The sequence below is a fragment of the Lemur catta genome, chromosome 3 (genome assembly GCF_020740605.2).
Source record: "Lemur catta isolate mLemCat1 chromosome 3, mLemCat1.pri, whole genome shotgun sequence".
Taxonomy (NCBI): Eukaryota; Metazoa; Chordata; class Mammalia; order Primates; family Lemuridae; genus Lemur; species Lemur catta.
Window position 1 is genome coordinate 24780006 of NC_059130.1, and position 23972 is coordinate 24803977.

General features: G+C 38.5%; 1 protein-coding gene and 1 non-coding gene across 3 annotated transcripts; one reads left to right on the forward strand and one right to left on the reverse strand.

Moving 5' to 3' along the window:
- Nucleotides 1–207: 207 nt before the first annotated feature.
- ANP32E (acidic nuclear phosphoprotein 32 family member E) lies at nucleotides 208–19126 on the reverse strand. Of its 2 annotated transcripts, XM_045544977.1 has the most exons (7): nucleotides 18716–19126; nucleotides 15150–15299; nucleotides 14529–14651; nucleotides 13324–13489; nucleotides 11490–11659; nucleotides 4308–4362; nucleotides 208–2567 (listed from the first exon to the last, which is right to left on the reverse strand). In XM_045544977.1, the coding sequence occupies exons 1-7, from the start codon at nucleotides 18767–18769 to the stop codon at nucleotides 2497–2499; spliced, it is 789 nt and encodes a 262-aa protein (XP_045400933.1). In that variant the 5' UTR covers nucleotides 18770–19126; the 3' UTR covers nucleotides 208–2496. The 2 variants fall into 2 exon arrangements, with proteins under 2 accessions (XP_045400933.1, XP_045400932.1); XM_045544976.1 differs by lacking the exons at nucleotides 208–2567; nucleotides 4308–4362 and having other exon boundaries at nucleotides 11298–11659.
- An 817-nt stretch (nucleotides 19127–19943) lies between these two features.
- Nucleotides 19944–20134, forward strand: LOC123636076. Its single transcript, XR_006734312.1, has one exon. It is a non-coding gene; the product is annotated as a U2 spliceosomal RNA (small nuclear RNA).
- The last annotated feature ends 3838 nt before the right edge of the window (nucleotides 20135–23972 follow it).

Here is a 23972-nt window from a genome sequence, read left to right on the forward strand (position 1 = left end):
GAGCCACTGCACCTGCCTAGAATTTTTTTTGATTCTTGGAAAAAGTTACTATTGAAGATGATGAGGTAAACTATTAAACTGTAATGCCTCATATCACATCCTAGTGTTTGAATGAGTAATGAATAATTTTCAACCTGTTTCTATTTTTAAAAAGCCCTCAAAGTCACCAAAGGTATTGTTGAAAAAGTGAATATTATACACTGAAACTAATCATTATAACAAATCTTCAGTTTATTTGAAGCAATTCAGTTTCAAAAACTTTAAGTTACAGCAGTCACAGAAAAAACAAGAAACAGAAACAATAAAAGAATAATCAAGAGTACTGCATTTTTTTGTTTGTTTTTAACACTGTCATGGCTTTATTCAAAACACAGTTGCACAAAAGTATTAACTTCAAAGTTTTTAAGGAGAGATTCTTAAGGAACTTAACACACTATATACATACTGCCATACAAAGAGCATTAAAATAGGACCAAAAACTTCTACAAAATATAAAACCCACCCTTACTTATTTGCATGAAAATACCACCCACAAAGCTAACTAAGTCTTAAAAGTTATCAGGAGGCTCTAAGTGTTGTTTTCAAACCAAAGAACTCTAATTTTGATTGCACAATAAGATGATTGATAAGAAAGTTAATATATAGATTTCATTTTAAAAATAAGTATTTTATAATCTGGTATAGTATGTATGCAATGAGAATTCTTAGGGACTAGAACAGGGCATTTCAATTTTTAAAATCAGAAGAAAAATGTGAGTCTTTTGGAGATTCCAATCCCCCTACTACTAAACTTGTCCTAAGTGTTTTATTTCAGTCAGTTGTGCAACTTTTTTAGTTTCTCCACAAATAACTTCATAATTTTTAATTTAAAATGCCAAGTCATACATTTTAAACTAAAAAAGCAGCAGCAGCAGCAGTAATTTAAATGTGTCCCAGTATAGAAGCATAATTTCAGTTAATTTGCTGACACTAACTTTTTAAAAATTTACAAATATTCAAAACAAAGCAAAAAAATTTTAGATAGCCAAGACTAAAAAAGCATTTGCCTTGAACATGGAGCATCCATGACAAAAAGGAAGATGCACTGGTCTACTCATTATATTTTATTTAGTAGCCATATAAGGGAACACACACACTTATCCCAAATATTTTTTCTATTTTTAATGGACATCCACTTGAAAACAAATCTTAATTTTAATACCAATTTAGTTTCAAGTATTTTTCCTACTGCCTAGTATATTCCAATTAAATGCTATAGCTGGTAATGCTTTAAAACTATTAAAGGTTCTACTCAGGAAAATTAGAAATACTTTGCACAGTGATATCCAAATCATCCGAGAAGCCAACTTAAAAATTTGACTTGAATATCTTATTATCAATAGGCAATTGTTCTGACTTTCAAGAAACACTAATGCTGCTTCCAAAAACCTCTGCTTTTCTTTTTTCTTCCTACTAATATGGTCTTAGATGTTGTCGACCAAGAAAGATTTACAGTAAGCAGACCTTGTTGCATAAAACTGTATCAATAATATTTGTAGCTCAGAAAATACTCAATTACTTTCACTTCACTTATTTAAAACTCAGACAGATCTGAAAAAGTGGTTGAGGTATACGACTAAAAGGTTTTCCTAGGTATCCACAAATTTCCTATCTTTCTTCTGAGATAGAGGGAAGGGAGTGAAACAAGAAGGGAGGGTGATTATAAAGGAAATGCTGAGAAAAAGAATGCACACCTAAAAACAAAACAAAATAAACAACCGTTGGCGTGTCATGATCTGCAGCCTGAAGAAAGGGCTCACCTGCATATCTCTGGACTTATAAGCAATTCATCCTTTAAAAAGAAAATATTATAGGTCACCACAAACTCCATGAACTGTATTACTGAATGGAACCTCCACAAAATCCATGAACTATTAATATATTGCTGAACAGAACCTTTACTATTCTGCTCCTACTTTCCAAGTTACTTATGTAACAAAAAAAAGCACTCAAATACTCTTACTAAAAAAAAAATTCATTGCCTTCAAACTATTCATCTCTGCACCACCTCTAAAAAAATAATCAACCCATCATTCAAGAAACTATTGTCATTTCATATTACAGCTGACTGTAATTTCAGTTAATTTATAAATAACTTTAAAACCTTATGAGTGAAATGCACCATACTACACCTGTGTAAAAGTGATCATGTTTTAATTATGGGCTAAAAATGACTAATACAGTGAGCTTACATTAGAAAAATTAAGATTCTAAATAAATTGCTAGGGAATTTCAAATCGGGGGTCAAAAAATTTTTTCTCTACATACAATATGATCATTAACAGACTAGTAAATCTTATTTGGAATGATAAGGCAAAAATAGTAAAACCACATTTTTCCTATAAAAAGTTACACATTATCTTCTGTAGGGACAGCTATTGTACATGAAGAAACAAAGAAGATGTGATCACTCTACTGCACACCCACGAACATTAGGGAATCTGGTCCTAGAATGATCTAGTCATCTTCTTCCTCTCCATCATCTTCAGCATCTCGTTTCCTCTTCTCCCCTCGAAGACTTTCTTCTTCTGAAAGAATAGAGGAAAAGTGTAAAATAATTAATTTTGACATGTGAATATATGTTAAGTTACAAAGTTTTGGATCTTAGTGAAAAGTTAATGGCAAAAGAAAATTGTTTCCTCTCTGAATTTCTCTTCTTTTCTCTTTCTTTTTTTTTTTTTTTTTTTTTGAGACAGGGTCTCACTGTCTTGCCCAGGCTGGAGTACAGTGGCATTATCATAGCTCACTGCAACCTCAAACTCCTGGGCTCAAGTCAATCCTCCTGCCTCAGCCTCCCAGTAGCTGGGACCACAGGCATGCACCACCATGCCTGACTACTTTTTCTATTTTTTGTAGAGATGGGGTCTCACTATGTTGCTCAGGCTGGTCTTGAACTCCTGGCCTCAAGTGATCCTCCCACCCCGGCCTCCCAAAGTGCTAGGATTACAGGCATGAGCTACTGCTCCCAGCCTCCTCTCTGAATTTCTTTCCATTGCTGTGTGATGAAGACTTGCAAATCCATAAATAATGACAGTTTGCTATGCACCCTTGTGGCCAAATCATGAAGTACGTATCAAGAAACAGGACTTGACATCAGTGGAATTGTTGGTAAATTTTAACAATTATTTTGAAAGCGCTAGGTAAAGAGTACCAAAGAACAAATCTAAAAAGGGCATTATCGAGTTCAACTGTTCCTCTTCTATGGATAAGACTTCACTCTTTCCAAAATGACAGACCTAACTGTTCCTCTTCTATGGATAAGACTTCACTCTTTCCAAAATGACAGACCTTTCTTTCTTTGAAAGGTCTGTCATTTTGGAAAGAGTGAAGTCTTATCCATAGAAGAGGAACAGTTGAACTCGATAATGCCCTAACAAGCATCACATGTACTCACCAGAAAACTGGTTTCCCTGATCATCACCTAAATGTACATCAGGGAAGGATACCAATTGGATATCAGACTGGGATGGGGGGTGGGGGGAGGGGGTGAGTGTATGCCTACATGATGAGTGCGTTGCACACCCTCTGGGGAATGGTCATGCTTGAAGGTGCAGACCCGGGGAGGTGGGGGGGGGGGAGGGGATGGAGGTATGACTACATGATGAGTGCCAGGCGTACTGTCTGGAGAATGAGAACGGACGCGCTTGGGACTCTGACTCGGGGGGATGGGTGGGACATGGAAAATGTATATAACCTAAACTTATGTACCCCCATGATGAGCTGAAATAAAAAAAAAAAAAAAAAAAGACAGACCTTTAAAAAATTAATAAATTCAGTTCAAGTTTCCATTAATCTCTTCATTACTGTTTTTAAAATAAACATCAGCTTGGGCAACACAGTAAGACTCGTCTCTACAAAAAATTAAAAAACTAGTCGGGTGTGGTGCCGAACACCCGTTTGTCCCAGCTACTTTGGAGACTGATGCAGGAGGATCGCTTGAGCCCAAGAGTTCGAGGTTGCAGCCAACTATGATCATGACACTGCATTCCAGCCTAGGCAGCAGAGCAAGACCCTGTCTCCAAATGAATAAATTAATAAAATAAAATCAAATAAAACAAAAGTTATAAACTGTTTATTTTTTTAATGGAATTAATGAATGCCCTGAGACAATTACTCTTTAAAAAACTTTTATACCTTTCAAGGCACTCTACAACAAACAAAGCAAAATCAAAGGGATCAATAATAACTTGCTAGACTCATTCTTTAAAGCCCATGAAAAACAGCTGTGTCTTTAATTTTAGAATTTGTTTATGGCTAGTGTAACTCACCTTCTTCTTCCTCTTCTTCTCCTTCTTCAACATAGTCATCATCATCTTCTTCATCCTTGAAATTCAAATATTCAGTTTGAGAATAAATAAACAATGACACAGATTTTTCACTGTTTGTTGTAATATATTCCAATAAGAACAAAGAAACTATGGTTATTTTGTATTCTGACAACCTCTGTCTACCTTCTATATGTCCTTTTTAAAATCTACCTAAATCTCTAGTTTCTTTATGAAAATAAATTATGCTTTAGACCAGCACTATTCAAAAGAACTTTCTGTAACAATGGAAATGTTCTATATCTGTGTTGTGCAATATAGTAACAACCAGCCACACATGGCTACTGAGCATTTGAAATACAACCAGTGCAAATGAAAAACTGAATTTTTAATTTTTATTTAATTTGAACCAATTTAAATAGTCACATACACCTACCACCTATCATAATGAACAGACCAACTTTTGACAATGTTAAAAACAAGATCTTCTATTTTACAGATAAAGGTAGGAATGCACTGAGTCCTAGTCCCAATACAGTTATGTGTTTTGAATAAGTCACTTTATCTCTCTGGACCTCAGTTTTTCAATCAATAAAATATTTATCTAGAAAAACCTGTAAGTTCCTCCTACATCTAAAAATGTACACAACAAAATAGCAAATGTCAATAAAAATCACAATTTAAAAAATGATCTACAACTCTTGTGAAGTAAGTTATTCTGGATAGCTATGATTTAAACCAGGAGTGGGGAACCTTTTCATGTTGGAAGGCTGCATTAATTTCACTGTAATCAAATAAGGCCACATTCAAGAAACTTCAATTAGATCTCTTTAAAAATATACATTACTTTGTAAAAATCTAACTACTACTATGTACTTAATAATTTCAAAAAATGAAAACTATTTGTTAATTTTAAAGTTACCTAACCTTTAAATGACTTTGTTGTGTCTACTTTTTGTTGGAAAGCATTTGAATATTTGGTTGCAGCACGGAGGCCTGCAGTTTCAGTTGATCCTCCAGATAGGTATCGGTCATTTGTGACCTTAAGGGTGTCATGATTTGAGTTAGGTAGGAGAATGTAGCTTTGCAGGAATAAGTGGTTGAAAAGCAAGAAAGCATTTTTCGGGCATGTTGCCAAAGGCATGGGTATTCCGCTACATTTTTCCATGTTTCAGTTGGATCTTTCTTAGCATCAAATAATGATTTTAAAATGTCATGTACTGATAGCTCAATCAATTTCATCTGTAGGTGCCTTGGTGCTATCAACTAGGTGAGGCAAAAATGCTAATTTGAGTTGTGATGTCATGATTCTCAAAGTCAGTGAAACTTTCAGTGTATTCTCCAATTAATAGGTCCATAACAGCTGTGTATTCTTCAAATGACTCACGTATATCATCCTGCTCATCAATGACCTTTGCTAACCGGGGAAAAAGTTTATCTGAAATTTCCTTGTGAAGAAGTGTTTTGCAAAAAGATAGCTTTTTCCAAAATGCTTGGATATTTTGCCACATGTCATATATAGACTTAGTTTTACCTTGCAAAGAAATATTCAAGTTGTTTTAATTTGACGTATCACACAGAAATACTGCATTCCTATAGAAATCTTCCTTCAATAATTCACATTGCTGATTCTGTTCTTCATAAAATTTAACTATCTGTTCTCACAGACCTAAAATTTTGGCTAATACCTGTCCCTGTGACAGCTGATGCACTTTAGAATGGTATGGCAAAGCCGCACTGAATATTTGATCACTCAACTTTAGCACGTTACAAAACTGAACATGCACGAATATAGTTAATACTCATAATTTGTTGCAAAGTGTCACTTAAAACAGTAGCTTTAACATAGAGATTTTGCTAATGCAAGATACAATAAAAAGAAATAAGAGCATCTGGATCTGTTAATACTTTCATATCTGTGCAAAAAACCCTTCATGTTTTCCTGTCATGGAAGGTGCACCGTCTGCATATACACCCACTACATTTACCAAATTCAGTCCAACTTCACATTTATCTTGAAAGCTGTTGAAGATACCTATTCCCTGAGTTCTGTTCGCAAGAGTGCCCAAAGCGAGTAATTCTTTGTAGCAAAGAAAATCTTCTGCTATGACCTGAATGAAGTATAAAACCTGTACCGAGTCAGTAGTATCCGTTGATTCATCCAAAGCAACTCAATAATATATATTTTCCTTTTGAAGTAATGCATGACGTTGTTCTGTTAAGTTGAAGGCTAATTCATGCTGGCGATCAGCTATGGTTCTCCTTGAAAGAGGCAGTTGTTTGTACTTTTAAACATTACTGGGGTCTGAGCATCCTACAACTTCGACAATGTATTCTTTCACAATTTCTACATCACTGAATGGCTTCCCTTTTTTCCCCCAAGTATATAAGCTACTTTATAAATTGCTTCAGTGGCATTATTTCCGGGTCTTATTACTGCTTGAAAGAATCATCTTTGCTTTTGCTTTAAATTTCTGCAATACAACCTTTCACACCTCTCCCTCTAATTTAAAATATTTATGGTCCTTATGAGTGGTTTGATGCTGATGAGCACTGAATTTCTTTAATGTTGATATTGTAGTATCACAAAGCAAGCAAATCATCTTATATTTAACAGAAACAAGATAACATAGCAATTCCCAATCCTCATTTTAAAAAATCTATTTTCTTCCTTCAGCATTCTCTTGGTCTTCTTTGACATGATGGGCTGTTAAGCAGACAGAATTAAAAAATATTGTTGAGCTGTGCAACTACTCACAAATTCCACTTCAAAAAGAAACACAGTGCACCATCCAAAAGCTGGTAACAGACTGGTGTACTTGACCCCCATAAACTCTTACCAACCGGCCTTGTGCAGTAGTGGTGCCAGTCAGGTGGGGGAAGTTAGAACTAAATCATGAGCGTAGCAGCCATCAATTTAGCCCTCATGGCTTACTAATGCTCTAATTGTGCCATTCAATCTGGGAGGATTATTTCATTGAAACTTAATTTATTCTTTGGTATTTTAAATATGTTCATTTTAAAAATAAAATTAAAATATAAAAGGTGAATAAAAATGTATTAATAAAAATAAAAGGATTTGTTCTGCAAAATTTGCATTCAGTCAAAAGGCCGCACGTAAGGACCTAGAAGGCCACATGTGGCCTTAAGGCCAAAGGTTCCCCACGCCTGACTTAAATACTGCCTTGAAGCATTATAACCATTTTTTTTTAACTCTAGCCAACTAGACTGCAAATCTCTGAAGTGCACTGCATACTCTTCTACCATTTTATGCTGGACTTAATTTACATCTTTCTCTTTCTTGAATGATCATGGTCCCCATTTTTTTAGGTACACCATTTTCTTTTCTTAATTTTTTTGCCAGCAACTACCCTCTGCCCCACCAAAGGCGGCACAGAGAGCAGCCTATGCATACCATTTTGATCATAACATTACACCAATTAGTATATACTATTCCCTCTGAGCCTATTAATATATGTAGGATGATTTTCTCCTTTTTAAAAAGACCCTTGCCTCCATTTTGAGTTGTTTCTTTTCCTAGTTTTTATGCCCTCTTTTGCAATCAGTTACTATATCAATTTTAATCTGCTATGGAATCAGAAAAACAGATCAACAAGCTTATTACAGAATTGAATATAAAAAGAAAATAGGTTTAGCTTGAACCCTCTCCTAAAAATAAAATGTCTTTTGTTACTTATATCTTGGTAGCTCAGAGACCTTTTATACTTACTGCTTTGTTCTAGGCTATGTTCCAAATGGCTAAGGTCCAGAAAGATGAGGTGCTACTATATGCTCAAAAAACTGAACCCATCTACGGTCTCCCAATGCCATACAAGTTTATTGCTCTTCAAAAATACTCTAACCAATTTGTAAAAGCCAAGAACCACTGGGTAGTTAGGGAAAACTTGGACAATCTTCCCTTTTCACAATACTCACATCCCATTTTTGTCTAGAAATACTAAAGAGAACGTAATTTTCCAATATTTAGCTAGAAGCCCCTGAGAAACTAACCTGGATAATTTTTTTTTTTTTTTTTTTTTGAGACAGGGTCTTACTACCTGTCATCCAGGTTGGAGTACAATGGTGCAATCATAGCTCACTATAACCTCAAACTCCTGGGCTCAAGCGATCCTCCTTCTTCAGCTGGCACTTTGGCACATGCCATCAAGCCCAGCTAATTTTTTAATTTTTTGAAGAGATAGGGTCTTGCTCTTGCTCAGGCTGGTCTCAAACTCCTGGCCTCAAGCAATCCTCCTGCCTCAGTCTCCCAAAGCGCTAGGATTACAGGTGTGAGCCACCACGGCCAGCCAAACGGCATGATTCTTATACTGGAAATCATTCTTATACAGCCAACTGAAACACTGTAAAGCATCTTCATACCAGAATACCAGTAAGCTACAAGGAGCAGAAGGAATGGGGTAGTAAATAGCACAAAAAGGACCACAATAAAAATAAAAAAAAAACTGTAGCCTTAAACTGAAGAAGAATAAAAGAAAAGAGAGGGGTGGAGGAGAGGGAGGGTAGGAAAGGGGAGGGGAAGGGAAAGAAAAGAGAAGTGGAAGAAACATTTTAAACATCTCCAACTTATAAGAATTAACAAAAGAGGACATTTAAATATTTATAATTTTAAAAAATACTTGAGATACTAATCACATTTATTATTTGATATTTTGTTTTAAATAAAATAGACTAATAATTAGATTAATAATTTGTGTTTTAAGCCCTTTTTAAAAAAATACATCATGAGACAACATCTCTCAATAAAAACTCAGCTTCCACCACAGACTTGATAGCAGAGACTAAAGACTATAATCTTCTTTCTATTAGTAGGAAATACAATGTTTTCTCCTTTGTGCTATGAGTAGTACAAAGGCACCACAATTCCCAATCTTCCCAAAGACCCTACCTCCATTTTTAATGAAATATATTATACAAACATAAAGTCTTGTTTATACATGTTAATTCCCTGCCTCTGAAGAGCAGCTGAAACAGAAGAAATAAAAAGACTCAAGCTGGGTGCAATGGCCTGTGCCTATAGTCACAGCTACTTGGGAGGTTGAGCCAGAAGAATCACTTAAACTCAGGAGTTGGAGATTGCTGTGAGCTATGACTGAACCACTGTACTCCCAGCCCAGGCAACAGGTAGCAAGACCCTGTCTCTTAAAAAAAAAAAAAAAGACCCAAATAAAAAATAGCTAATCAAATATGCTTTCTGTTTCCCTCTAATTTCTTTTTAAATCTCAATAACCTCTTAAGCTTCTCCTGGGATTTGGCTTCTAAAAACAATACTTCGTTTTAAACATCCCCAAGTTATCTCATCATGAATGAAAACTCCTGGTACCTGCTTGCCCTACACTGACATAATTTATGTATTATCTTAGAGATTTTTGCTCTATATGTGAGTGAACATGTAATTTTTGGTTAATATTTCCTAATATTCAATGGAATGATAAACCTAAACATTTATAGTTAGTTGTAGGTCATTTTTAAATTACTTAAATTAGACTTAAGGAGGAATTATTGGCAGAGAAAATAAAAGATCAAATACAAAAGAATACAAGTCTATTATTTTACCAAATAAAGAAAAACTCAGGGGAAAATGTTCAAGTTGTATGCTGGTATAAACTGAACAGGTTGACTCTCTCTATGAATACTTAAAATACTTAAAGTTCTATTCTTCATTATTATATAACTCCTAACTCACTAAGGCCTCAAGCAAATATGTCCTATTTTTCTACCATAGTTTCATATTTAAAATGGTATCAGAAAAAAATTATCATTGATCAGTGATATCTGTCTAACCAATGTAGAAATCATTAGAAGAACTAAGAATACTGACAATTTCTAGTCTAAATAAGAGATGTTATGTTTAATACTAAAATATGATTTTAAATTATGAATTGTGAATATAAACCTCAATTTAACATTAGGAGAAAATAACTTACCTAAACTCCCAGGGGCTAAAGATCATTTGTTCTAGTCAACTGACAATTCTCATGAGCCTATTATGTGCCAGTCAATCAATATACAAGATGCTGAGATACAAAGATGAATGGCCGCTCCCCTTAAGGAGCTCACCACCTGGTAGAAAGTGGCTGATTTTTGTAAAAGTGTCTCTAGGCTATAGAAACCTGATCAAGGTTCCGAGGTAACAGAGGAAGGCATGGTTGCCTAAGAAAAAGTATAGAAAGCTTCAATAATGAGGAAACTCCAGAGCTGAGTTTCTGAAGCTAAGAGTTCACAAGAAAAAAGAAAGAAAAAAAACAGAGGGGGCTGGGGACAGAAAAAGAGTTCACGAGCTATGATTTGGGTGGTAGTTATACAACTATATACATAATGTAAAATTTCATAGACCTGTACATAAAATTAATGTACTTTACATGCTTCACTATATTTGTTTACCTCAACAAAAAAGACAACAAAGTTCATCAGAGAGCATGAGTAGAAGGTCATTTTAGATATACTGAACAATGTATACACAAATACAAAGGCAATAGCTTGGTGTGATGCTTTAATTTTGTATTGAGGGAGAAGAGGCTAGAGAAGGAAACAGAGGCCAGATAATAAAGGGCCTTGTATGTCTTGGTGGCAACAGGGAAACATGAAAGGGTTTCAAGACTAGTGATACGATCACATTTGCATCAACTAGCCAGCCATCATTGCACATAATATTCCTAAGTGGTGATGCTGTATTCAGAGAGACTATCTAGAACTCTACATAAAAAGTACAAGCAAGAGATAATTAGGGGGAAGAAACTTAAGTTTTCTTAAGTGCCAGGAACCATGTACTTCATATATACTATCTTATTAAATCCTTAAAACAATCCTATGAGATTGGTATAATCACACTTTTATAAATGTAGAAACTGAGGCTCAGAGACATTTGTAAAATGTTTCTACCATACCATACCACTGAGGGTAGAATGGATTTGAAAGATATCTGGAAGGTAAAATCAACAGGTGTTTATGATTATATACAATAATCATAAACTATATACTATATTATCTGTATATAAATAATCATAAACTATATGGGGGACAATGAGAAAAAAAACAGGCAGACAAATATATGCACATCCACAAGTTAGAAACAACTCTCAGATTTCTACAAAACACACTTTTTACAGTACTTAGCCCTATGCCTAAATAATTAATTTTCAGTGTAGGTAAGAAGTTTCTATTCACCTGAATTTCTTCTTTCATTAAATATGAGAGGCCCACTTCCTCTTCTCCCTCTCCCAATTCTGAGCCTGCTTCATCTTCATCCTCATCTTCCTCCTCTTCCTCCTCTTCCTCATATCCTTCAGGTGGACCAGCTTCATCTTCCTCTTCATCTTCATCATCTTCATCTCCATCTTTAAAAATATTTTAAAAGATGAGCAAATTGCTGGGCAAATGTTTCTGGCTAGTATGTTGATCCTTTCTACCTTGCCTAATCACTTCAAATTCTTAAGTCAATGGTTGGAAAGCATCTCAGGGTGATTTGCTTTTAAGATTTCCATTTTAGGCCGGGCGAGGTGGCTCACGCCTGTAATCCTAGCACTCTGGGAGGCTGAGGTGAGAGGATTGCTCGAGGTCAGGAGTTTGAGACAAGCCTGAGCAAGAGCGAGACCCCGTCTCTACTAAAAAAAAAAAAAAAATAGAAAGAAATGATCTGGAGAGCTAAAAATATATATAGAATAAAATTAGCCGGGCATGGTGGCACATGCCTGCAGTCCCAGCTACTTGGGAGGCTGAGGCAGAAGAATTGCTTAAGCCCAGGAGTTTGAGGTTGCTGTGAGCTAGGCTGACACCATGGCACTCTAGCCCGGGCAACAGAGCGAGATTCTGTCTCAAAAAATAAAAAAAAAAGGTTTCCATTTTACAACATTCAAATTTACTGCTTGTGAAGTATAGTTTTCTAAATACTAACATTCACCCAATGTATAGATTTTCATCAAAACATTACTTTGTGGGTACTTCAAAATCTGCTTGCCCATCATTCCATCATTTTATAATACTGTCTATCCATCAAATTTCTTTCAACATTTCAACAGTAAAAAAATTTTCACCCAATAATAACAAGCAGTGTCCCATTACTAACAACTATTCCACAACTGATCTCTTAGATCAGATGTGGAATATTTAGAATATTAGAAGATTTAGAATATACATCTAAAAATGTATATTCATTAATTCGAGAATATTTTTCAGCACCTTAAAAAGAAACTTGACAATTAGCAGCAGTCACTCCACATTCTCTTCTCCCCCCTGTGCCTGGCAACCAATAATCTACTTTCTGTCTCTATGGATTTGCCTATTCTGAACTTTTCATATAAATGAAATCAAACAATATGAGGACTTTTGTGTCAGGCTTCTTTCACTTGGTTTGGTGAGATGCTTTAATTTTGTACTGAGGGAGAAGAGGCTAGAGAAGGAAACAGAGGCCAGGTAATGAAGGGCCTTGTACGTCTTGGTGGCAACAGGGAAACATGAAAGGGTTTCAAGAAGATTAGTGATATGATCACATTTGCATCAAACTAACCAGGCAGGATTGCAGAGAATATTCCTAAGTGGTGATGCTGTAATGAACACTTTCAATGTTCATTGATGTAGCATATATCACTATTCCATCTTTATGGTAGAATAATATTACATAGTAATGATAAATCATATTTCTTAATCCATTCGTCAGTTGATAGACACTTGGGCCGTTTCTATCTTTAGGCTATTATGAATGGTTCTTTTTTAAAAAAGCATTATTTAAGAAGTTGCCACTTTTACTGGGTGGTGGTTACACAAGTTTATACAGATGTAAAATTTCATGAAACTTCATTTTGTAATAATCATTAAGTTCCATGAAACTTAGAAATCTGAAAGAAGAAATACAAGCTAGAGCTGTGGGTTTTTAAATTTTTCTTGTCTTACTAATACCTTGTTGTGGCTTTTCTCACACCTAAATATCTAGGCCCAATCTAATTTGCACGGCTAGAGTGGAGGCTATAATTATGACACATTTATGAGTATTAAGAATGATTACCCTCATCATCCTCCTCTTCAGAGTCTGGCGCTTCATTATCCTCCTGATCAAATCCATCTAAGTATGTGATTTGCTGCAGCAGTTCAAAAATACTTTCTCTATAATCTTCCAGGTTTGTGATCTCACAGTTAAACAAGTCAAGACTTTTCAAATTTTTAAGATTTTGCTGGAAAAGTAAAGTTAATACTTACATTCAAGATTTAAAATATCATCGTATTTCTTTTCAATTCATTATCCAGAAAATATATATATTAAATAGAGAATTATTTTTGGATTTTTAGAATTTTAGGATTATATCAAACAGCCAACTCTCTTAATTAGTCCCTGGCATATAAACTTCAAAAGAGTAAGAACTTAGTTTTGTTCACTGTTGTATCTCCATCCTCTGTCTTAGTGCCTTACTTAAAGGAGGCACTCAACATATTTTTGTTGACTGAATCTGTACATAATTAGGCAACAACAATACCATGGTCAACTTAAATCCACAAACAAGCTTATTTTCAACAATTTCAACCTCCTCTCAATCTTTTAAAAATCAGAGCAACGATTTTCAGAGTTTCACTTCTTCCTTTCCTTCCCTCATACTGAGAAATAATGGGGCAAATAATAAAATAACTCAAAAAATAACCAAGAGGGAAGAAGTTAAGAAAATGCCAGAAATTTAAAAACTAGATAGTCAACTCCTAAAGTTGATGATAAAAATAAATTTCTTACTGATTTAAAAATTTACCTGAATATTTTACTCTGAAGGAAAAGAAAGCAGTAACAGTCTAGATCACAATATAAGAAATTCACAAGTTTCAAGAGTTAAATAGAAATTAAAAAGCTAAGATACAGGCCAGGTGAAGTGGCTCACACCTGTAACCTAGCAGGCGTTTGGGAGGCTAGGTGGGAGGAGAAATTGCTTGGGGCCAGGAGTTCAAGACTAGCCTGAGCAATAACAAGACTTCATCTCTACAAAAAAATAGAAAAATTAGCTGGGCATGGTAGTGTGTCCCTGTAGTCTCAGCTACTCAGGAGGCTGAGGCAGGAGTATCGCTTGAGCTCAGCAGTTTGAGATTGCAGTGAGCTATGATGATGCCACTGCATTCTAGCCCTGGCTACAGAGCAAGACTCTGCCTAAAAAAACAAACAAAAAAAAAGATACAAATGTCACAAAATTTAACCAAAAAAAACAAGTCCACAAACAAGACCGTTCCACTTACCAGAGCTTCTACTGTACTGAGATCTTTGATTTTGTTTCCACTCAGATTGAGGTAGGTAAGATTTGGACATTTCTCTGCCAGGACTTCCAAGCCTCCAGAAATTATATTGTCACTAAGCTCCAACTATATATTCAACATGGGGGTTAAATAAAGAATGGTGAAGGCATCAGATTAAAGATTTTAAATGTATAACAATTAGAAGAAGAGAAACATCTGTCATTCTCTCTGGCTTTAAGAGACTGTCACTACAAATCGTTAATTTGCAAATTCCCATCTACATCTGCCAAATAATATATTAGAACTCATATATTATATAATGAGCTCCCATCCCTGCTTTGGCTCCAGTTGTGTAACATTTGGATTTATGATTCAGAGAAAAATATTTGGTAGTTATTAAATCTAAATTCATGTTATAAAGCAATTCCACTATTAAATTTAAATTTCCAAAAGCAATATTAGAGCTGATTCCAAAATCCTATAGAATCCTTTTTCTTATCTTTACTAACTTAAAAACTTCTAATTAACAGGCAGAATGGTCATTTCATTTGGCCAAAAATGAGACATATTAAGAACAGCCTTTGGCATTGAAATCATGATGCTTGCACACTAATGCCAACTTACTTTTCGAAGTTTATTTAAGCTTGGAAGCCGGGCAAGTGAACTTAGTTCCACGTTAGCCATACTCAGAAACTCTAGTTCTTTAAAAGTATCATTCAGGCCTTCAATTTCCCCATTGACACACAAGCAATTATCAAGAACCAACTCTGTCACCTGTAAGAGGGAACACATTAACGATTCTTTAGTTTGCAATCTGTTTAGCAATAGACTTGGGTCTTACATTTTGGAAATGTGAATATTAAAACTGCCAATCTCAAGTTTGATTGCCCATTGGTTAAAAAAAACAAAACAAAAAACCACCAATCTTCTTACACAGATCTGCTTCATTTTCCCCCAAAACCAATATACAATCTAAAGTCATCACTATAAGCAATCTTTTAAATTTATGCTTGGACTAAGAAGTTCAATGCCTGCTTCAAATCACTGAGGCATAAAAAACAAAACTTTGGGGTGGGCTCCTGCCTGTAATCCTAGCACTTTGGGAGGCCAAGGCAGGAGGATCGCTTGAGGACAGGAGATTAAGACCATCCTGAGCAAGAGCGAGACCCCACCTCTACTAAAAAAATAGAAAGAAACTATATGGCCAACTAAAAATCTATATAGAAAAAATTAGCCGGGCATAGTGGCGCATGCCTGTAGTCCCAGCTACTCTGGAGGCTGAGGCAGTAGGATCGCGCTTAAGCCAAGGAGTCAGGTTGCTGTGAGCTAGGCTGACGCCACGGCACTCATTCTAGCCTGGGCAACAAAGCGAGACTCTGTCTCAAAAAAAAAAAAAATAATAATACAAAAATTAGCTGGGCATAGTCTTAAGGCTGTAGTCCCAGCTACTCAGGAGGCTGAGGCAGGAAGATCACTTGAGCCCAGGAATTTGAGGTTGCAGTGAGCTATGATGATGCTATTGCACTCTAGCTGGGGTGACAGAATGAGACGCTATCTCAAAACAAAAACAACAACAACCAAAACACCGAAACTTTGAAAAAGTTCCATGTGAAATCTGTTTCTGACCCTGATAAGGACATTCAACATTGGGCATATATTTATGCAGTGAAGGGATACGTGGGCTATTGGGGAAAGATTCAAGTAAGCTGCCCTAAAATTTAAGAAGAGAGAAACTCTTGAGTCACACATTTTATAAAAAATAAAAAAAGAAGAGAGAAAACTGTTTAATCGCTTTTTCAGTTTAAACCCACTTATCTTTGGTTAATTAGATAACTAAGATAAATACCATCATAACTCAATCAAACCTTGTTACCCTTCATGAAGAAATATGAGAAAGCTCCTGGAACAGCCCAGTTTTGGGGTGTTCTTTGTTCCAACATTGAGGTCAAACAATATCACCCAGAACAATACATCCTTGACAAAATGTTATTTCTCCCTGTCACTCTGGTAGCATAGAATGGACTCTTCCCCATTCTTAGAGGGAAGTAGGCTGGATCCTGTATTAGGTCAGAGTTGTAGTAACAAAACTTCCTGGTGTCGGCCTGAATGCACTTAATCTTAAGGGGGAGGCAGGAGATCCTGTTCTCTATCTCCAATGCAAAAATATGTTTGAGATATTTGAGGGCTAAAAATTAGCAACAAGGATGCCACCTTCTCTATTTGAATATGACTTTGATATAATTATTTCTGTGACCATAAAGGACATCATGACCTAGCGTTCAGAGACAGGACAGGAAACCAAGACCCACACAGCAAGAATGACTTGCCTAGGGTCACACACTTAGTTTGTGTCAGTCTTCGGACTCCCAGTTTAGCTGAGTGGTGAGAGGGCTACTAGATTTGGTATCAGAAAACCAGTTCTTCCACTTGAGTAAATCACTTCACTGCCCTGAGACTGTTTGCTAATTTGGATTCTAGAATACAATCCATCTTATAAGTGTGTCCGGAGGAAGAAAGTAAATAACAAACTCGAAAAGTGCTCTGTAAACTGTCTATACAAATGCAAGAGACCGTTACCGGAAGAAGCTACAAAAAGGCAACGTCCCGCACTCCCCAAAACTGGCAAAGAAATTACTACGATCTCTAAGTAAAAGAATGCAGGAGGCGGGGGTGTCCATTTTTCCAACACAAAACATTAAAAAGTATCCTAAACTTGTGCTTCTGAGAGATGGCTTTTAAAGTTTCATCTTGTTTGTTTTTTCCTGAAGCCCCTAAGAATAAGCTCTAGAAACTTCAAGTTCTCTCTGGGATGACCCTGATAGCAAGCGACTGTTTCCTCCTCCCTGTCCCCTGCCAATTTCAGGAAAACAGAAGACAAAAAAAAAAAAGTATGCGTGCCGAACCCGAAAGCCCAGTCAGACTCAGATCCTCTATGCTGGTATGCACAGGCACCACCCCAGTTTAAATATATATTTACATATATTATATGTATATCTCCATGTCTTATCCTTCTATTCCAATTCTAGGGCTTATTTTAGAGGCTTAAAAAGAGCAAGACTACGCCGCTGTCCTAGCGCGAGGCTCCTCGTTGGCCGCGGGCCCCGCTCTCTCGACCTGCCGCTCCGACTGACGGGAAACCCCACACGGGGCGGGGACTCCCCAAGGAAAAAGGGGGTCGCCTCCAGCCCGCGTCCCGCTCGCGCCTCCGCCCCGGGCCGGGAGGGATGGGTGAGGTCGAAGAGGCGCCGGCGAAAAAGAGGCGGAAACACCTCCCGCCCGACCCCCGAAAAGTTGACCGCGACCCCGCCTCACGTGGCCCCTCCCAACTCCGTCTCTTTAACTAAAGCGACAGCAGCGAGAGCGCATCATTTAGTTTCGCCGAACCCAACTTTAAAGCACAAAACCACAACGGTCCATTTGTTGAGTTTTTGTGAAACTGTCTCCAGGGATCGAAATCAGAGTGGCGGCCACTACCACGCGACATGCCGAATATCGTCACACCGCAGGGAAAGAAGCGGATTATGTCTCACGTCCCCTCCCCACCTCCGGTCACTGCGACGAGTCGCAAAACTCACCCGCTGTCCGAGAACCCGCCGCTGACCCAGATTCCGCGGGCGGCGGGCGGCGCGCGGCGCTTCCCGGGGGAGTGGGCGCAGCCGGCGCACGTACTCCGCGAGCGACCCCAGCCCGCGCGCGGTGCGACGCCGCCGGCCGGGGGCCTCGAGGCTGGGGGAGCCCACCCCCCACATACAAAAATAAACGAGTTGGCAGCACTGCAGAAAAGTTGGACTAACTTCTCAGGCGGCGATGGCTGCGGCAGGGGCGAGTGAGACTGGGGGGTCGCGCCCACGCCGCCAGCCCCCAGGAGAAGGGACAAGGGGAGCGAAGCGGCGGAGCGCCCACGCCACCCCGCTTCCCGCCCCCACGAGGCCAGGACTCCAGACTGGAAGCAAGCCGAAAGGGACTAAGCCCCCACGCACACACAAAAACGCCCCTAGAAACTTAAACCCTTCGCCATTTTAAGTAGAGAATTTTAATGATTTAAACTTAAAATTAAACATTTTCCCCAACCCTAACCCCAGGTGGGGGTTAACTTATTACCTTTCCCCACCCACCCACCAGGACCACCAGAAATCCGACCCTCAGAATGTTGGACTGGTGGGGCAGGGGTGGGGGCTGAGTCATCTCACCTCCTCCGGAGCTCTGTTCCTTAACTCCAGGTTAATCCTCTTCTTCATCTCCATGTCCTCCTCCTGCTCTTCTGCTACTACTCTCCTCCCTTTCCCTTTCCTGCCTTTCCCACTACCCCCTACCCTAAAATTTCAAGAGATTTGGAAATGAATGAAAAGAAACGCAAATATAAACGCCCACTACCACCATATAGGTGTGGGGGAGAAAGAAGAGAATCACAAATGGAGTCCAAGGAGTTGGGACTGTAACTCAGCTGCCCCCACCTCCTTGTCCACACACTAGCGCGCACACACATACACACACACATACACACACATACACACACCCGCAGTTCCTTCCCCTTCAATGGCTGCTCAGAGACTGAGCCTCCATGACACGGCACCGCCAACCCCCTAGTCCACACTCCACCCACCTCTCGAACGTATTGGTTGATTCTTTAGCATCACACTATTCCATTGGACTACGTAAATGCCTATCAGTCTTAAGGGCGGACCTGGACCAGAAACTCTGTGTCTATTGGCTACGACCAAGCGCGCAGTTAACTCCGATAGGTCGAGGAGAGTGTATGTCCCGGCGAAATGATTTTGAATCCCAGTAGCCCCCCTCCTTTTCTTTGTGTGGTTGGCGCGCTTTCCCTCGGCGCTCGGACGTTTTTGATGCCTGTTGGGTTTGTTTTTTGTTTTGTGGGGGCTTTTTTTATTCTGTTTTTGGTGTTAAAGGGAGGAAGAAAGCATCCTTCCGTGTCCAAGTTGCGATGCTGGTAATTCACCTAACGGCATGCACCAGCTCTTCTTGGCCGTTTCAAAGCACAGCCGTTGCTTTGCAGCCAAGGTGTACAGCAACGTGCGCGTCACATCAAAAGGATGCCATCGTGGCACTTCCCTGCTGGGGTTAGGTTTCTCAAAGAGACTGACCTTCCGTGGTACAGAACCAGAGCCGATATACAGGTGGTACTTTAACTTCCACCATAAAAGACTGAACAATTTTGAAAGCAGTTGGGTGAAGTATATAAGTTAGGGACCTTAAAATAACACTATCTGGAAACATTGTTACTGAGGTAATTGTTGCTGTGATAAACACTGAGACCTTGTTGGAAAAACAACGCTGGCTTAATGAAAATACGACATCGATTCGCATAGAAATGGCACAGCAATGTGTCTCCTTTCTAATTTCTCTTGGGTTGGTTTCCATGGAAATCTGTAGGTAAAAATGTGCTTTTAAAAGTCTATCACTTCTCAGCCTTTTGGCTAAGATCAAGTGTAGTATCTGTTCTTATCGATTTAATATCTGATACATCTCCTATCCAAGGACAATATATTAAATAGATTTGAGGAGCAGGAAAATGGAAGAGGAGCTTGTTCTGTCCAGTCCACGCATCGACCTAGTAATGCAGAACCTCCAGGAACTGTGCACCCCCTCGGAGGATTAAAACTTGGTGTTTAAGGACAGAAGAAAAAAAAGTCTGTGTGTGATTAAAAGAGTGAGATAAAAAATTTTTGTCGTGAGAGTCTAATTTTTCATAGTTTTTGCTTAAATTCTATCCTTCTTATTCCCTTACACCATTCCCAGGATAAATATCCAAAGAAATTTCAAGTGATTTGGAGAAGTGGGTGAATTAGTCCCACACCTCCAAGAACTGAGTGTTTGCTTTTTTTCCAGTTTCTCAGGTTAGAGATCTGGGTTCCTCACCACTCCACTGTCCCTCCTCCCTGCACACAGAGACACTCAGCTCCTCAAATAGGCTTACTTTTAAAATGTAAGTATTTGGTATTTTGCATTTTAAATGCCTTAAAGGAAACAAATGGTGATTATCTTGACAATGCTAAGTGTTTCCTTTGAATTCTCTGAAAAGGAGATCTTGTGAAGATGAAGACAAAGGTGAAGAGGGAGAGCTTTTGGTTTAAAATGGCATCTCTGAGGGGTCCAGTTGGAGATTTAGTAAAGTTTTGTTTTAATGGAGGCTGAAAGAAGCCAGGATGATATGAAAACTGAACCAAAATACACTGAGGAACAGTTCAAGGAAGAGCTAAAAAACAAGGGAAGAAAAAAAAGAGCTAAAAAGAAAGAAGCACACTTTAGTACTTGCCTGGGAATAAGTCCTGAGTTCTGATCACTCCGGCCACTGCAGGGTCTGGAACGAAATCCAAGGAGAGAATTCAGAAAAGGAGATTCAGATTTAGAAGTTACCTGCATTCATGTGATAGTTGAAGCCATGAAAAGAAAATAAGATGTCCATAGGGAATGTATATAATAAGACTATCAGGCAAAGGAGAGCAAAACATGGTTGGGGAGGAAAAGAGGATGGAGGGATTGTCTGCCAAAGTATACTCAAGGAAACTGAGGAGTAGACAGAGAAGAAGGAAAAAATGTATGGAAGCCAAATAAGAGATGGAAAAGATTATCATTGGGGTTAAATAATAGAGCTTCAAGGAAGAGATGATTATAGGAGTTAGATGGTATGCTGGAAATAATCAATGTAAGGAAAGGCTATGAATTCATTTTACCATTGGCTAGTGGCTGCAGAAAGTACACCATAGTAGCATGACAGGGATTCACTAAAGTAGGCCTTCCTCCCCACAGCCACTATCCCCACCCTCATATCACTTCTCATCTGCACAGTACAATACAATATCTTGAAACTTACCTTTTTCCAGTTTCAACCAAGAAGGCAGGATAAATAAGATGCTGGGGAAGGAGAGAATCTCCATAGCACTGGTGCACAGAAAGAAAAGTGCCTGGAAAGGGCTCGGATGAAGAACATTGCCAAGTTAAGACGGGTATATGAAGGTAAAATGAAGGGTAAAAGAGTGAAATGAATATATATTATTTCTCCTGAATATAAACATATTCAGGAGAAAAGCAAACTCATGAACTAGAACATATTTTAAGCCAAAATAATTGGGCAGGGTTTAAATGGTAGACTGAAGAATAAGGTTAAGTAATCAGAAGGACTGGAATAAGTGAGAGAGTGAGTCAGAAAACTCCTTTAATCCACCAATAAAAAGCATGCATCAGGGTATTAGCAAACTCAACTTGTCTTAACACTCAAAAACTAAGTTCATCTTCTGCTATTGAATATCTTATTTGCACCTCTAAATCCCACCTTCACCCTTCTCTATCCTGCTCTGTAACACAAAACTCACGTTGACTGTGTAAATTCCTATGGCTTCCTTGATTTGCTTCTGATCGGAAATCAGAAGTCAGAAGTAAAGAGAGGTTCGAGTTTTTATTCCCACAACTTCTTCTCTGCCAGGTCCTTACAAGATACCTAAGTCCCTCTACTGAAAGCCACAGATCCTATCAGGGCTGGTGGACACTTGGATGTACCACTCAGATTTTCCATCAGGAATGAAAGACTTACTCCCCTAGCTGCCAGGAGTACTGCTGAAAGATGACCCTAACCTGTCAGTTTTTGTAGGGAATTGCCTCGGCTGAATAAAATTGCCTTGCTCAAGGTTATACCTCCTTCTGGGGGAAGCCCACATCCAATGACTGATCGACACAGAAGTATAAAGACCCAGGCTGCCCTTTTGCCCAAACTTAGACAAACTCTGAAGGGTCATCCCAACTCCAGAGCACCCTGTGGGATTGACTGAGGCCTTTGTTAGAACTGTTATCACCATTTAATTTCTCTCTCTGTTTAATCCTACTTCTTTCTCCTCCCCTCCACTGGTATTGGTCCCAATATCCCTCAATAATAAATATCCTGAATGGTATTTTTTTTTTTGAGACAGAGTCTCTGTCGCCTGGGCTAGAGTGTCATGGTTTCAGCCTAACTCACAGAAACCTCAAACTCCTGGGCTAAAGTGATCTTCCTGACTCAGCCTCCTGAGTAGCTGGGACTACAGGTGAGCACCACCACGCCCACCTAATTTTTTCTAATTTTCTCTATTTTTAGTAGAGATGGGGGGACGAGGAGGTCTCACTCTTGCTTAGGCTGGTCCCTAACTCCTGACCTCAAGCGATCCTCCTGCCTTAGCCTCCCAGAGTGCTAGGATTACAGGCGTCAGCCCCTGTACCTGGCCTGAATGGTATTTCCATCTCAGAGTTTGCTTCCCGTGGAACCCAACATATGACAGTGGCTCTCTCCAAATACATACCTGCCTCTGAGAAAGCCCAAACTAACCTCTAGGGAAGATCACATGGAGAAGCCTTGAGACTACATGAAAAGAGTGACAGGTGCCCAGCCAGCCCCCAGCTTCTGCAGCCCCCAACTTTGCCACCCCCAGCCACTGTCTGACTGCAACCACATGAGACTTTCTGAGCCAGAGCCACCCAGCTGAGCCCTTCCAAATTCCTATGCCACAGAAACCACGAGGGATGAGAAAATGATCGTTGCTGTTTTAAGTGTCTAAATTTATGTTGTTATGCAGCAATAAGTAGTTGGAACAATTCCCTAGCACACATTTTTCTGATTTAAAAAAGTGTCCTTTTTGTTCTATGATATGACAGATGATAGTCATTTTGTTCTTTTTAGTTTTGCTTATGCTGTTTTACTACCTTATCCAAAATGATTTTCCCTCCTCTGAATTCTCAACACTTATTAAATGTTCTACTCATTTAGCATTTACCCTGTGCTGCCTTGCAACATCCCATAATGTTATTGAATTCTGATTCCTCCCAACCAGATTGGAATTTCCTAGAGAGAAACCAAGTCAGTAACTTGGTTTTCTCTGGTATCACTCATAGTATATGGCACAGTGCTGAGCACAGAATGGGTATTTAAGATATGTTTAATAATTTATTATATCTCAAATAAGTCCCAGGTAGTAGTTTAAATTCATACTTCCACTAGGAAATAAAGAATTTGGTTGATGCTTTCTTGGGGAATAGGTGATAGAGTATGAGGTAAGGATAACTGCAGATTGCTGTTCTTCTTAACTTTTTAACTTTCCCTTTTCCAAACTAGTAAATTTGCAGTCTATAGATCAAGCTAAGCCAGTGGAACTAGTGCACTTTCTCCAGAGTTCAGACTGATTTAGAACCACCAGAAATCATTCCCACCCACATCTTTGAGAAATGCTATTCCAAAAAACCATCCAACAGAGTCACTACTGCTCCCCTTAGCACCCAGATAGATGAGCAATACTGAGAGAATACCAACAATTCCATATACCCACTGTGATGATATCCTTTGCAACCTTCTTGGTCAACACCCTTTAAGGCAAGGTAGGTGGGTTTTTTTGTTTTTGTTTTTGTTTTTGTTTTTGTTTTTTTGAGACATAGTCTTGCTCTGTTACCCAGGCTCTAGTGCCA

Excerpts from the sequence above, each read along its gene's own strand:
- ANP32E (XM_045544976.1), bottom strand. The coding sequence starts at position 18,769 with ATGGAGATGAAGAAGAGGATTAACCTGGAGTTAAGGAACAGAGCTCCG. Across the intron at positions 15,300-18,715 it reads GGAACAGAGCTCCGGAGGAG|GTGACAGAGTTGGTTCTTGA; the intron begins GTGAGATGACTC and ends TCCCTCTTACAG. Across the intron at positions 13,490-14,528 it reads TCAGTACAGTAGAAGCTCTG|CAAAATCTTAAAAATTTGAA; the intron begins GTAAGTGGAACG and ends TTACTTTTCCAG.